We start from the raw sequence: 14,129 nt of genomic DNA on the forward strand, positions 1-14,129 counted from the left end.
CATGGGGAGGTCAAAGAGCAGCCCAAGGTGTCAGTCCTCAGGTGCTCTCCACCTTGTTTTGAGGCAGAGGCTCCTGTCCTGGTACTTGCCACACAGGCGAGGTTATCTGGCCAGTAACCACCAAGAATCCTTTTGTCTTCAACTTCCCTGGTGCTGAGATTATAGAAATGCATCATTATGCTTGGCTTCTCTGTGTGGGCACAGGGGAACAAGCTCACATCTCCTTAAAGGCAAGCACTTGCCAATGGATCCTCTCCCTAGTATACTCTTTAGTTTACAAAAATCAAATGATCAATTTGAAACATTAGAATAAACAATTGTAAAAAGAAGCCATGGAAGCTTTGATCAACTTAGGGCTAATAAATGCAAACTGAAACGAGATTAATATCAAATACTCCTTACAGTACAGCATTGTACAATTCTTTCCAATATAGTAGAGCAGCTAGTGAAAGACAAAAACCTAAACATGGTGTTACTTACGCCAAGAAAAAAAAATCTTTCTAGGAGAAAGCTAATAAAGATTCCAATGTAGAAAAATTAATATATTTAATTAAAATAATGAAGTTAAATTTACTAAAGATTAGCAAAGCTTCAATTTCTTACAATAATAAGCTTAAGACTTTATTTCCTAAGGATTCTCAAATTTATTAAAATAATGTTGCTGTGAACTATTAATGTACACAAGGGCCATATAAAGTCCCATCTGCAAATAAAAGAAAGTTGCTTAAATAAGCCCATAAACATATGGGAAACAACCTCAATCAAAATGAAAACAAGTCTAAACAGGCTTTAATTTTCCTAAGAGTCTACTTTTTCAAACCACAGGTATCACAAAATTTAATAACATTTGGGGCTAGAGATGTCACTTACTGGCAAAGGGTGGGATTGCCTCGTATGTACAAGGTCCAGGTTTGATCCCCATCATTGTGTGAAAAGGAAAAAAAGTCACAGGATTGGAATGGACATGATTTAATAACTACCAAGAAGCTGAATTTTCAAGTTTAAAAAAAAAATCAACTTTTCACTGATTCACCATTTTACTAAACATTGCCACGGTGTCTTATCTAGAAGCAAAGATCTAGATGTATGCAGAAGCATACCTAGTGTTGATTCAGTGGTAACTGGAATACAATACTGCAACTAGAAGAAAGCTAACTGAGCAATCCTACAAGCCTGGACAAACAGAAGCTATAGGGTTTGAACCGGCATGTGCTGTTTCTTTTTATTTATTACAACAGTTAAAACTTTAAGAAAGACAGGTGGTATGTTTCTCATATACAGTTTTAAGTGTTGAAAAGAAGACATACCAATATGCCATCTTATTTTTTTAAAGTTCACAATTAATAGTGCGATCAAATCAGATTACCGGATGTCGGAGACTTGCAGCGATCCTCGGGGATGACAGTCCCTTCAGTGATGTCACACAGGCCTGCTGCAAGGCAAGTAAGAGTGAATGAGGTCACACCAGTTTATCAAGCTTGCCTCCTAGTTCAGGGTCCATTTCACTACTGAGCACATGAAGGCAGATTAACAGACTGGGCAATGATGGGGCTTGAGATGGGAAAGTTCTGGTAATAAAGTATCTCCAGCTGGTCCTGATGGAGCCCACTAAGCAACAAAGTTTAGAATCACAATTTTTAAATGAGGTCATTTGTTGTTCTTGGCAGGTGTCAGGCATGATGCAAGGTCCATAAAACACCAGCGATGTGGAGTGCACCCTACGCTCTTCTGACTTTCCCAAGTGAGGAGAAACACTGAAGGCTGGAAATTGTTTTTTTATCACAAGAGTTCGAGCCCTCAGCTTTAATTTCTAAATGGTTTTCCTCAAGTAAAATCTTAAATATTTTAAAATAATTATGGAAATATTTTGTGTCTCTTAATTCTTTAGTATTTTAAATACTGCACATTATCTATCCTATACAGTATCCCTCTAAAAATTATAATATCACATTTTAAAATCTCTTAACAAACAAAGACTTTTCTCAAGGCAGATATGAATTACATAAATTATATATGATCTTTACTACAAATTGGCCTAAATTATTATAAAAAGCACTGCAAAGTACTTTATGAAAACATGAACAGAAAGGATTAACTAAAATGTAAGATGTATGAAAAAGCCACATGGAAACCTATCGTAATAGTAATAACAGTAATATAACACCAATAAAGAATATAACAATAAAGAATATAAAGGGAGATACCCTGCAGAGGTGGACAACACTGTTCCAGAAGGCAGACTACTACACAGCATTGCCAACATCACGTGTGAGATGCCTCCCTATGAGCTGCTTGGAGGTGCCGAGGCCCCCAAACAGTTCAGGTTAACACTGCTACTCTGCGATTCCTGCCGGAACCACAGGGTGAGACCTCTGCTGAGCACCACACACTTTGGCTGCACAGAAACCAAGCTGGACCCAAGCTTCCTCCCTACCAGCCAGCACCGGTAGTGCTGGAAAGTGCTCTGTGGGCTTCCAGGAGAAGTCGCTAAGAATCTTACACAGCAGCGAATTCTAGGAGCTACAGTGCTGACCTGCTAGGCATGACGGGAAACACTGGCTAGACTTATAGGGTTACCCATACCAACCACCTTCTGATTGGATTTGGGGCCTGTTCCACAGAATGAAATTCATGCTTACAACTGTAAAAGAGCTCAAAATTCTGTAATGAGTATGTGTGTGTGTGTTTTTGTCTGTGTGCATGTGTGTCTGTGTGTGCACGGGTGTCTGCGTGCGTATCTGTGTCTCTGTGTACATGTGTGTATGTGTGCGTATCTGCGTGTCTGTGTGCATATCTGTGTCTCTGTGTATATGTGTGTCTGTGTGCATATCTGTGTCTCTGTGTATATGTGTGTATGTGTGCATATCTGTGTCTCTGTGTATATGTGTGTCTGCATGCGTATCTGTGTCTCTGTGTATATGTGTGTCTGCATGCATATCTGTGTCTCTGTGTACGTGTGTATGTGTGCGTATCTGTGTCTCTGTGCATATCTATGTCTCTGTATATCTATGTGTATATGTGTGTGTGTGTGTGTGTGTGTGTGCATGTGTGTGTGTGTGTGTAACCCATTCCTGTTGTTTTGCTGGTCCAGTGTCAAGCTGCCTTCTAGACCGTTAGGTTTATACTCACAGATCAACACTCTCTGCCTTTTTAGAGAACCTTCTTTTTTGCGGTGGTTGACTCAAAATTGGTCAAACTGTTTAAAATAATTTGCTTTGAGTGCTCAGCCCCAGACAGGGCTGTACCAACTCTTCCCAGGCTTAGGGAACAGGCAGAAGGTTGGAGAGCACACGTACAGAGCTGAAGGTAGGTACAGAGTGCTGGGACATGCTGTCTTCTGAACATGGCGTTACTGCTGCACCCAAGAAGCCGCGGTCACACAGCAGGGGTGGTTTCTAATACAAGACTCCCAGGAGAGGACCAATCAACCTCCATCGTTGGTGTGGAAGGGGGTCATGGCACCCTGCCACTCTTTGCAGAGTAACAGGCAGTTGATGGTTACTGAGGGAGAGGGGCATATTTCTCATTGGTTTAGCAACTGGCCAATTGTCCTTGTTCAGGTAAATAACCTTCCCTGCCCATGACGCAAGGAACCCGAACTAAATGTAGCAGTAGTAATAGCAGTAGTGGTAGGAGGGACAGAAACACACACACACACACAAACACACATACACATGGATACACAAAAGCACACATATACGCACTCACAGAGGCACACACACATACACAGAAACATGCATGCACACCCATGCACATATGCACACACACACATGCTATTAAAATACGAGGGGCCCTTATTGGAAAGTTTGGGTTTTCTGAGAAACTAGAAAAAAAGATTAAGAGGCAGAATTAAAGAAAGTGGGCTGATGCAATTTAATTTAGATATTAAATGTAACAACCATTAAATGAGTTAAGGACAAAAAAACGCCGAAGATCTTTCCTATCTCTGCCCCTGCTTAGGGCCAGAGTCAGCCACAGTGCTAGCTGACAGAGGCCCAGATCATGTCACTGTGACATTTGCCCCTCTTTACATCTTCCCCCTACTCTCCATCCCTTCACTCACTACTCTAGTCACTCACCAAGTGGTGGTCAGAATTCACATGCTGCAGTCACAAGATGGCTCTGTTCAATGCACTCCTCCATTACTCACTACACTACTTTCCTGAGGAGCAACCACCCTCACTACATAAAGCAGGGTGCTGAGCTATAGAACAACCCTCACAGTAAAACACATGCAAACAACTGAAGTAGGAATTACAGTTTCTAACCCACTCTGCTGCCAAGTACAGTAATTATCCTTCAAATGGTGCCAATTTTAGTAAGTTTGCTTTCTCTTTCACATATCCAAATAGAAAAAAAAATTAACAACAGAATTATGAGTGAAATGTCTACCAGGGGGTGTAGGCTACACTAAGAATGTTAGGGCATAAACAAACTGGCATGCATTGCTACAATAAAAGTGTATCTGAAAATGCAGGCCGTGAGCCAGATCTGTTTACAGATGGTGCTTTGCTAAGTCAAGTGACGTCAATCAATCATGGAAAGTGTCAGGTTGAAGTAGATACTTTAAGTCAATGGGGCCTGTCTTACAAAAATATCAAATACCTGATTAACTTCATGAAATGTGTGCTTATCAGATTTAAAAAGCAAATGTTGTACTTGTGAGACAACTTAGCAGGTAAAGCACTTGCAACACAAACGACAGGCAACCAGGGTAGCATGCACGTGGCACTACTCTCCAAACACATAATGCACACAGCAATAAAAAAAAATCAGTTTATAAATAATTACACATCCTTATCTGTTGGACGTGTGCACGTCAGCATGTGGGCACATACACTGTTGAAGGGTAGATGCTAGCACTATTTGTCTTCCCTCTGTGGAGACAGAGACTCATTGTGCTGTCAAGGCTCCCACACCAGACGATGAGTGAGCACCTAGCCTTACATGGGTACTGGAGATCTAAACTCAAGTTCCCACACCTGCACAGCAGGCACTTTCCTGATAAATTCACTTGATAGACCTGTATGCCTAGTGAGGCTCTGCTGGTATCTACTGATCACCTCCATTTCAATTTTTGAAAAAATATCAACATCATCATCATCATCATCATCATCATCATCATCATCATCATTTTGTTTGGGAGGGATATGTGGGGGAAAAATACTTGCATGCCATTAGTACATATGTGGAGAACAGAGGACAATTCTGTGGAGTTGGCTCTCTCTTTCTACCTTCATGTGGGTAACAGGGATTAAGTGCAGATTGCCAGGTTCCCACAGCAAGAACCTCTATTCACTAAGCCTCCTTAATAGCCCAGTCATCTTCATTGTCTCTTTAAAAATAAGCTTTATTTGTTTTTATATTATGTGTCTGAGTGTTTGCCTGTGGATTTGTCTGTGCATCACTTATATGCAGTGCCTGGAGGACAGCAGAGAGTAATGGATTCCCTGGAACTAAGCTGCCATGTGTGTGCTGAAAACCTGTGTGTTGCAGGTCCTCTGAAAAAGCCATGAGCATTCTTAACCGCTGAGCCATCCTGCTCCCCCTTTTCCATTTTCTTTACATTCAGAGCATCAGTTACACATCAAACTTTAAACTATAACTAAACTGCCTTTCAAATTAACTGATATTTACAAGATTTTGCCTTTATCAATTTGGGAACTGTTACAATTCTCTTAACTACATGATCATCCTAATTCAATGAAGTAATTGAATTTCCATTAGTTTTTATACTTCTCAGAGGGAAAGGTCATTGTTATATTTAATGGAAAGCCGAGAAATGAAACTATTTAACTCTAATTTGTACTTTCCAACTATAGGTTAAAACTGCCCTTCTTTTTTCATTATTATTATTATCATTATCATCATTTATTATAATTTATTAAATTTGTATTCTTGCTATAGCCCCCTTCCTAGTCCCCTCCCAATCTCACCCTCCCTTCCTCTTCTCACCCTATGCCCCTCACCTAGTCCACTGATAGGGGAGGTCCTCTTCCTCTTCCTTCTACCCTAGCCTATCAGGTCTCATCAGGACTGGCTGCATTGTCTTCCTCTGTGGCCTTGTAAGGCTGCACCCTCCCCCCCCCCAGGGGTAGGTGATCAAAGAGCCAGCCACTGAGTTCATGTCAAAGACAGTTCCTGTACTCATTATTAGGGAACCTGATTGAAGAGTGAGTCTATGGGCTACATCTGAGCTGGGGTTGAGGTGTCATTCTCTTCAGGGCCATCAGGGCCCAGTTTGTTTGTTTTTGTTCTGTTGGTCTTCCTGTTAAGCTGCTGTCCCCTCCAGGTCTTTCTACCTCCCCATTCTTTCATAAGATTCCCTGCACTTTGCCCAAACTTTGGCTATGAGTCTCAGTCTCTGCTTCGATCAGTAGAGTCTTTGATCAGTAGAGTCTTTCTAAGGCCCTCTGTGGTAGGCTCCTGTCCAGTTCCCTGTCTTCTCCTCTTCCGAGTATCTATCACATTTGCCTTTCTTAATTGGGTTCCTAATTTTTTACCGTATTTTCTTTAAGAGCAAATACTGCTTTACTTCCATTATATAGAAGTGAGACTTAAAATTTGACATAGTACTTACTGGTGTCAGAAACATTTTTTATGCAGTCTTTAAAACACTTCTATTAACATCTCTTTATTCTGTGTGCATGCATGTACCTGTGGGTGTAAACAAGTTACTGCTGCAATGTACATATGCAGGTTAGAGGAAAACTTGTGGAAACCCTTCACTTCAGTGATCAGAATTGAATCCAGCCATCAAACTTGGCAGCAAGGGTCTTACCTGCTTAGCCATTTGCCAGACCCCTTCACAATCTTAAGTTGAAACCCTCATACAATGAACATGCATACACACACATGCACACACACTTCTTTTTACACTTTCACTTTTTATGGGTTAAATTATTCACCGTTAACCTGGTCTGAAATATTAAATGGTAAAGTCTAGAAATAATTCTTAAATTTTAAGCTAGGCACCTCTTTGGGTATTGTGTTGTGTATCACTGCATAGGACCTGAATCATTATGCCATCCTAAATACATATCTGTTTGCCCATTAGTCACTAATAAGTGTCAGTCTTGCTCATTGACTAGATAGCCAGTGCTGTGGTGCCTTTGGTCAAGTAGCTCATAAACTGCTCTGGAGCACAATGCCTAATACCACAAGAAGGAGGGTGAAGACATCAGGACAACATTTTGAAAGACAGAGACCATATACACATAACTTTAATGACAGGAACATTCATTGTTCATTTTAGTTACTTTTGATAATCTTACCGTGCCTCACTTCTAATGAAATACTATCACAGGGGTGTATGTGGACAAACCCACAATACACAGAGGATCTGCGACAGGTTCAGGTATCAACTAAGCTCAAGCATCCCTGTGACAGTTTTACAATTTTCATTCCACATTTCAAGTATTAATTCCACTGTAATGTTAATACAGCTGACATATTCAAACTCCAAATGTTTTATCCTATAAAACAAATTCATGACTGACCCTACAATCCTAATCAAAAGAGACAACATCTATTAGTAGTAAGTACAGTTATCCATTCATACTAATCTATTAACAAAGGCTTTAGAACACTGTGATGGTACATGTGCTACAAATCAAGAACATATTACCAAAGAAAAAGCAAAAACAAAAACAAAAAAAAAAAAAAAAAAGAAAAAAGAAAAAAGAAAAAGAAAGAAAGAAAAAGCAAGTAAGCTAGATGCTACAGTATGTGTCTGTAAACCCAGTGCTAGTCTGTGTGTGATATGGTGGTGGTGATGGAGACAGGTGTACTTGACTCACCTGCTTTGAATTTTAACATAGTGTTTCAGCAGGCTAGCCATGAGCTTGAGAGGCTCCTCTTGCCTCAGCCTCCCACATCCTAAAATTGTAGGCATCACCCCAACACTAATTCATCAGTACAATTAAAGAGTTTTAATACAAATTATTGTATAATTACTTTTATATGAAAAATAAGTTATTTTTTTTTAAATCTGAGGCACAAATATTGGAAAGCACTTTATTGGAAAGCACTTTAAAAAATTAAGCCTCCAAATAGGGTCTGTATTTAGGGGAGCAGGGACTTTCTCTGGCATGAACTCAGTGACAGGCTCTCTGATCACCATCTCCTGGGCAGGAATGCAGCCCTGCCAGGCCACAGAGGAGGACAATGCAGCCAGTCCTGATGAGCCCTGATAGGCTAGGGTCAGATGGAAGGGGAGGAGGACCTTCCCTATTAGTGGACTAGGGGAAGGGCATAGAAGGAGAAGACGGAGGGAGGGTGGGATTGAGAGGAAATGAGGGAGGGGGCCGCAGCTGGGATACAAATTGAATAAATTGTAATAAATGATAAAAATAAAATTAAAAAAATGTACTGCCTGGAAAAAAAATTTAACCCTCCTTTTCCTCCCTTCCATGCAGCACAGCCTCTTCTGTCACAGGGATGTGAATCCTAGTTCTACGTTTTTAATTTTTATTAAGAAACCTTAAATAATGATGATGCAAAAATAAATAAAAACAGTAATGATGAAGTGAGGCATAAAAATTTAATAAAAATAATTAAAAGTAATTATTTTTATTGGTTTAAAATACCAATAAAAACTTCAAATAAGTTCTCATATGCCTGACATCTAATTCTTCAATATAAAATGAAGTAAGTAATAATATAAATTAGATTATGAGATTTACTATGGAATAACATAAGATGTAGTAAAACTTAAGAAAAAATTGAATAGTATAATAAAACTGGTATCTATCTTTAAATAAGGTTGGGCATTTAATTACTAGCAATTTAATGTAAATCTCTGAAAGAATAACATGAAAAGAAATTAATTTTAAGACTAGTAAGGTTTTTACAGGTTTATAAAAATTGGATTTTTTTTCTCCAGAAAAAAAAAACTGTCATGAAAATGTTTTAATATTCTTACATAAATATTTCTTTATTTGCTTTAGTAATAAATTGGGTTGGGCATACTGTTTAAATAGCTATTATGAGACACATCTAAAAAATGAGTTTAGTCTCTTAGATATAAAGTATTTTAGTTAGTATATAAAATGAAAAAGACAGCAATGATCTTACAAAGAACAAAATGTCAAGACATAAATGACTTACTTATAAAAGAAGAACGGAGTTTTTTCACAGATTCAGAATACAAGCTAGAAAGGCCGCACATGCAAGGAGTCCCAAGCAGCATACCTTAGTGAGCAATGAGGTGGGAGGGAAAGAAAGGAGACACACACTAGAATGGCATGGTTGAAACAGAATTTCTGCTGAAGATATACATGACAAAATGATCTGACTCACAGACAAAAAAACGCAAAACAAACTGAGAAAAGAAAATTTTAACTACTAAGCAAAACGATAGAAGGGCCAATATTACCTTTTTGGTTTGTTTGTTTATTTTCTCATGTATCACAAACTTGGTAGCTATCATTGGCCAATAATGTACTGATTACCCTGAATGAAAGAGAACTTTAATTCTGTGGACTGAAGAGAATGTTTAGACCAGTTCCCTAAATAGTGTCCCAGTGTTCACCAGTATTCCGCAGAAGAGTTAAACAGGCCCTCAATTGGTTCCCCTCAATCCTTGGTCTAGCTGGGAAGGCCCACAGGAAAATTAAGCCCATATTTCAATTATTCAGTTATTGCTAGAGGTCTCATTAGTATTCTATATGTCATATATACAAAGTTATTTGCTGTATATCATAAAGTAAAAATCAGGCAAGAGGTACAGGATACTTAGCTAAAAATATGTGTCCTACATTTTAAGAGGTATCAACATTAAAACATTTATTATTAATGCTAGATACTTATCAAACACTAAAGAATGTGAGAAAGACTTTGTGCTGAATCAAGGCTATGTGTGGAATGTCCTGAGTCAGGTATGCAATCACCTCTGTGCCCACACTTTCACACAGGAATGAATACTTGATTAAAATGGTTAAAAGTCAATTATTGCCTTACAGGGACCAGACTATAGAACTTTAAGATCTATTTGTAGTCTATAACAACTGGACATATATTACTAGTATTATGCCTTATGATGTGGTGGTGGTGACGCTGGCTCTCTCCTGACATTAAATAAAACTTTAGGTCACTAAGAACAAAGGAAGACATATGGCAACACAAAGCAGAAAGAAGATGCTTGCTGGTCTTGCGGTCTACAGATCAGACAAGCTGTGTGCTGACTGAGCTGCTGCATCACAGGGCTGCATGCTTGTGTGTCCACAGCACGTCAAGCTCAGGGGCTTTATTCCCTCTTTACCTCCGGAAGGCTGCCGAGATTTGCGAGGTGACCGGGGTTCTCTCCGATAAGGATCGTTTGAGCCGTATAACTCAATGGTGCCGAGGTTAAGCAGTACTGCTTTCTGGAGGTAGTCAACCATTGCAATGCCATTACAGTTGCCAAAAACCACCCTGGCAACGGGAAAAGCACAAGTATTTTAGTGCAAACATGTTATTAAAGGAAATGTAAATTATTAATTGGAAGAAAATAGGATGGTGGGTCTTTCAGAAACTTGTTTCCTGTTTATTAGAGTGTGAAGTTGTGTGTGAAAGCTCACACGGAAGTTAGAGGATGATCCTAGGGAGTTGGTTCCTTTCACCTTCAGATCTGATGATTCACCTCAGTTGCCTGAAACTAAAGACAAATGTAGACATGGGAACAAGCCCATCTCAAGGAACTGTTCATATTTCTATAGATATTACGTAGAACATTAAATCGAGTATCAGCACCATTTCTAAGAATATTTGACACAGAAACTGAAGTTTGATCAGAAATAAAACCCTCCCACTCTAAGCAATGTAATGTCTTCGTTATGTTCCTGGAAAATGTAATTATAGATTGGAATAACTTCAGGTAATTCCTCTGTCAAAATAAAAAGGAAGTATAAGTCTTGGAAAACTCCATTTGAGGTGTTCAAAATGCTTTCTTCATTACAGTTTAGGAACTACAATATAATTTGTCAGGAATAAAGGATTCTTATTCTGTTTGAGCGCTCTTGAGGCACACTGAAAGCTGGCATGTACAAAGGAGCTGCATTCATAGTCACAGGACAGATAAAACTTTGAAAAGGAGACAATGATCTCAAAGAAGAAACCTTCCATTCAGATACAGGTGATACTACGCATGAATGTACAAAGGAAGCAGAAAATTAGATTTTCAACTGAAGTTTTAAATATGGATCTATACATTAGGTAGTCTTGGCAACTAATTTAAATTTTAAAAACACAGAAAGTGCAAAAATTCCCACCAACAAACAAGCCCATGAACACAATAATTCCTATAATTAATCAATTAATTTTTAACTACTTTTGAAACTTCATATTGGTTTTTTTTAAATCTGCTGTTTGCTTTTTTTTAATGGTAATGCTCAGTAAAGCAGAAGGTGGAGGCTTGTACTCTTCCATTATAAGGCAGCCAGTAAAAGATAAAAAGGCCTCTCAGCTTGCAATCAGTCTATGCTGGATATGCAACTTCAAGAGACTGAAGACTGATAGTTGCTGGTGGGTGGGGCTGGTGACAAGTGACCCCCTAAGGTTACAGGTGAGGACAAAGACAACAGTTGTGCAAGAAAAACACTTCTGTAACTAGACAGTACATAAGCAGTTTCTTCCTGTGATGCTCAGTTTTTATGAGAACAATTACAGCTGCATATAGGTGGATACTCTGTTAAAGTACTGCTATACCCTTACAAATTTGTACAAGTTAACTGTGTACAATGATGCAGTTATCTATAGAATCCATTTATATAATCTTATGCTAGCATTTAGGAGAAACATGTGAAAACTGTTGCTGCAGGAACACACTGAAGAGGGTATTCTGACTTCAGCACTTCACCTCCAATTAGCTACTCAAAGCAAAACTGTTCCCACCAAAAGCACCAAATATAGTTTGAAATTATAGTCACACAGCACCACTTTAGGTGATGATATGATAAAGCCAAAATATTTTATACTTAAATGAAAACAATGTATAGGGAATACTACAAAGAGACCAGGGAAACAAAACAACAACCCCTCCTACTTACAGCCCGTAAGAAGAATTGAGCGCCAGGCTGGTGATCTGCTGAGGAGGCTCTCCACCCACCCACACCAGCTGAATAACCAGCTCTGTCTGGTAACCTGGAGACTGTTTAAGTGGCGAGTTCTTAACTCTGAAAAAAAAAAAAAAGAAAAAAGAAGAGAGAGAGAGAGAGAGAGAGAGAGAGAGAGAGAGAGAGACATTAGCTTTTAGGCATATTTCCAATGAATGGACTGCCCTACGCATATGAAATCATACAGTCATGCAAGAATGGTTTTATATAGGAAACCACAGTAGATTTCCTAAAATGTAAAAATCAGAACATTGTGTTCTAGAAGTATTTAACCTAGTAGCAGAGATGAACACATACCTACATGACAAAGGTAGGAAATTACTGGCAAATTATGGATAAAAAGTGGGGAGACTGTTAAGCATGAAGGGTAAGAGAAAATGAGTGAGAAAAAGAAGAACAAAGAAGAGGAAAAGAGGGCTAAAGAATGAACAAAAGCAACAACAAGAAATCAAAAAGAAAAAATTTAAAAATGCATGAAAACATAAAGCTTAAAATCATACAGAAACAAAACAAAACACTATGGAAGTAAAAACCAAGCAGGATCAACTGATCTATAGTGGGTAACGACTTTTAACACACAAAACAAAGCAAAGCATTTTTTCTGATTGTTGAGGTTCATTTGGTGGCTATATGCCAGACACTGTAGACTAGGTGGGCCAGTTAGGAAATTCCTTTGGTTGTTCTGACATGAAATAATATTTTAAAAGTAAATTTTGAGTACATTATGAGGTAAGACCGGATGTGGCTTATAAGGTCTGGGATGGTATAATAAACCTTATTCGTGTCCCACTCTCACTCACAATGCACCCCTATACCCTTCCCCTAGTTCACTGAACATGGGAGTCCTCCTCCCCTGCCACCTAACCCTAGCTTATCAAGTCTCATCAGGACTGCCTAGATTTTCTTCCTCTGTGGCCTGGCAAGGCCACCCTGACAGGAGAAAGTGATTAAAGAGCAGGCAACTGAGTGCATGTCAGAGACAGCCTCTGCTCCTCTTACTCGGGAACCCACAAGGAGATTGAGTTATCTATGGTGTACATCTGAGCAGGGGGTCTAGGTCCTCTCCATGCATGGTCCTTGATTGGTGCATCAGTCTCTGCAGAGCCCCAGGCTCAGATTTGTTTGCTTTGCTGCTCTCTTTGTAGAGTTCCTGTCCCTTCTGGGTCCTTCTATCCCTGACCCCCTTCTTCCATAAGACTCCCCGTGCTCTGCCAAAAATGTTTGTCTGTCTCTGCATCTGCTTCCATCTCCTGTTGGGTGTAGCCTTTCAGAGGACATTTACGGTAGGCTGCTGTCTTGTTCTCTCTCTTCTACTGCTTCTTATCCTCTCCATAGATACTAAAAAAGCATTTGATAAAATCTAACACCCGTTCATGTTTAAAGTTTTGGAGAGATCAGGGATACAAAGCACATACCTAAACATTACTATGGCAAAATAGATAAGCTTATAGCCAACATCAAACTAAATGAAGAGAAAATTAATCAATTCCACTGAAATCAGGGACAAGACAAGGCTACCCACTCTCTCTGTATCTCTTCAACATAGTACTTGAAATTCTAGCTAGTGCAATAAAACAAGTAAGGATATTAGGGAGATACAAATAGGAAAGGAAGAAATCAAAGTATCACTATTCACAGATGATATGAAAGTATACATGAGTGACCTAGGAGACTTCTATAGCTGATAAACACCTTCATCAAAGTGGCTGGATATAAAATTAACTCAAAAACAACAACAACAAAACACCAGTAGCCCTCCTGTATACAAAAGACAAAAGGGCTGAGAAAGAAATTAGGGAAACAATACCCTTCACAATAGCCACAAGAAACATACAGTATCTTGATGTAACTCTAACTAAGCAAGTGAAAGACTTGTATGAAAAAGACTTCAAGTCTCCAAAGAAAGAAAATGAAGAAAATATCAGAAGATAAAAAGTGCCCATGGATTGATAGGATTAACAGTAAAAGTGGCCATCCTACTGAAAGCAATCTACAGATGCAATTCCCATCAAAATACCAACACAATTCTTTACAGAC

General features: G+C 39.0%; 1 protein-coding gene across 6 annotated transcripts in view; it reads right to left on the minus strand.

Annotated features, from left to right (window-relative positions):
- Nucleotides 1-14,129, minus strand: part of Stxbp5 (syntaxin binding protein 5) — a 143,618-nt gene that overhangs the window by 31,212 nt on the left and 98,277 nt on the right. For 4 of the 6 annotated variants that reach the window (XM_021658045.2, XM_021658044.2, XM_060373212.1 and 1 more), the window contains exons 17-19: nucleotides 12,027-12,152; nucleotides 10,262-10,413; nucleotides 1,367-1,432 (exon numbers count right to left, since the gene is read on the minus strand). In XM_021658045.2, the coding sequence (XP_021513720.1) occupies nucleotides 1,367-1,432; nucleotides 10,262-10,413; nucleotides 12,027-12,152 (344 nt within the window). Of the gene's footprint in view, nucleotides 1-1,366; nucleotides 1,433-9,108; nucleotides 9,193-10,261; nucleotides 10,414-12,026; nucleotides 12,153-14,129 lie in introns of all 6 variants that reach the window. The other 2 variants (XM_060373214.1, XM_060373213.1) reach the window with 2 other exon arrangements.

The sequence above is a fragment of the Meriones unguiculatus genome, chromosome 20, assembly GCF_030254825.1.
Source record: "Meriones unguiculatus strain TT.TT164.6M chromosome 20, Bangor_MerUng_6.1, whole genome shotgun sequence".
Lineage (NCBI taxonomy): Eukaryota > Metazoa > Chordata > Mammalia > Rodentia > Muridae > Meriones > Meriones unguiculatus.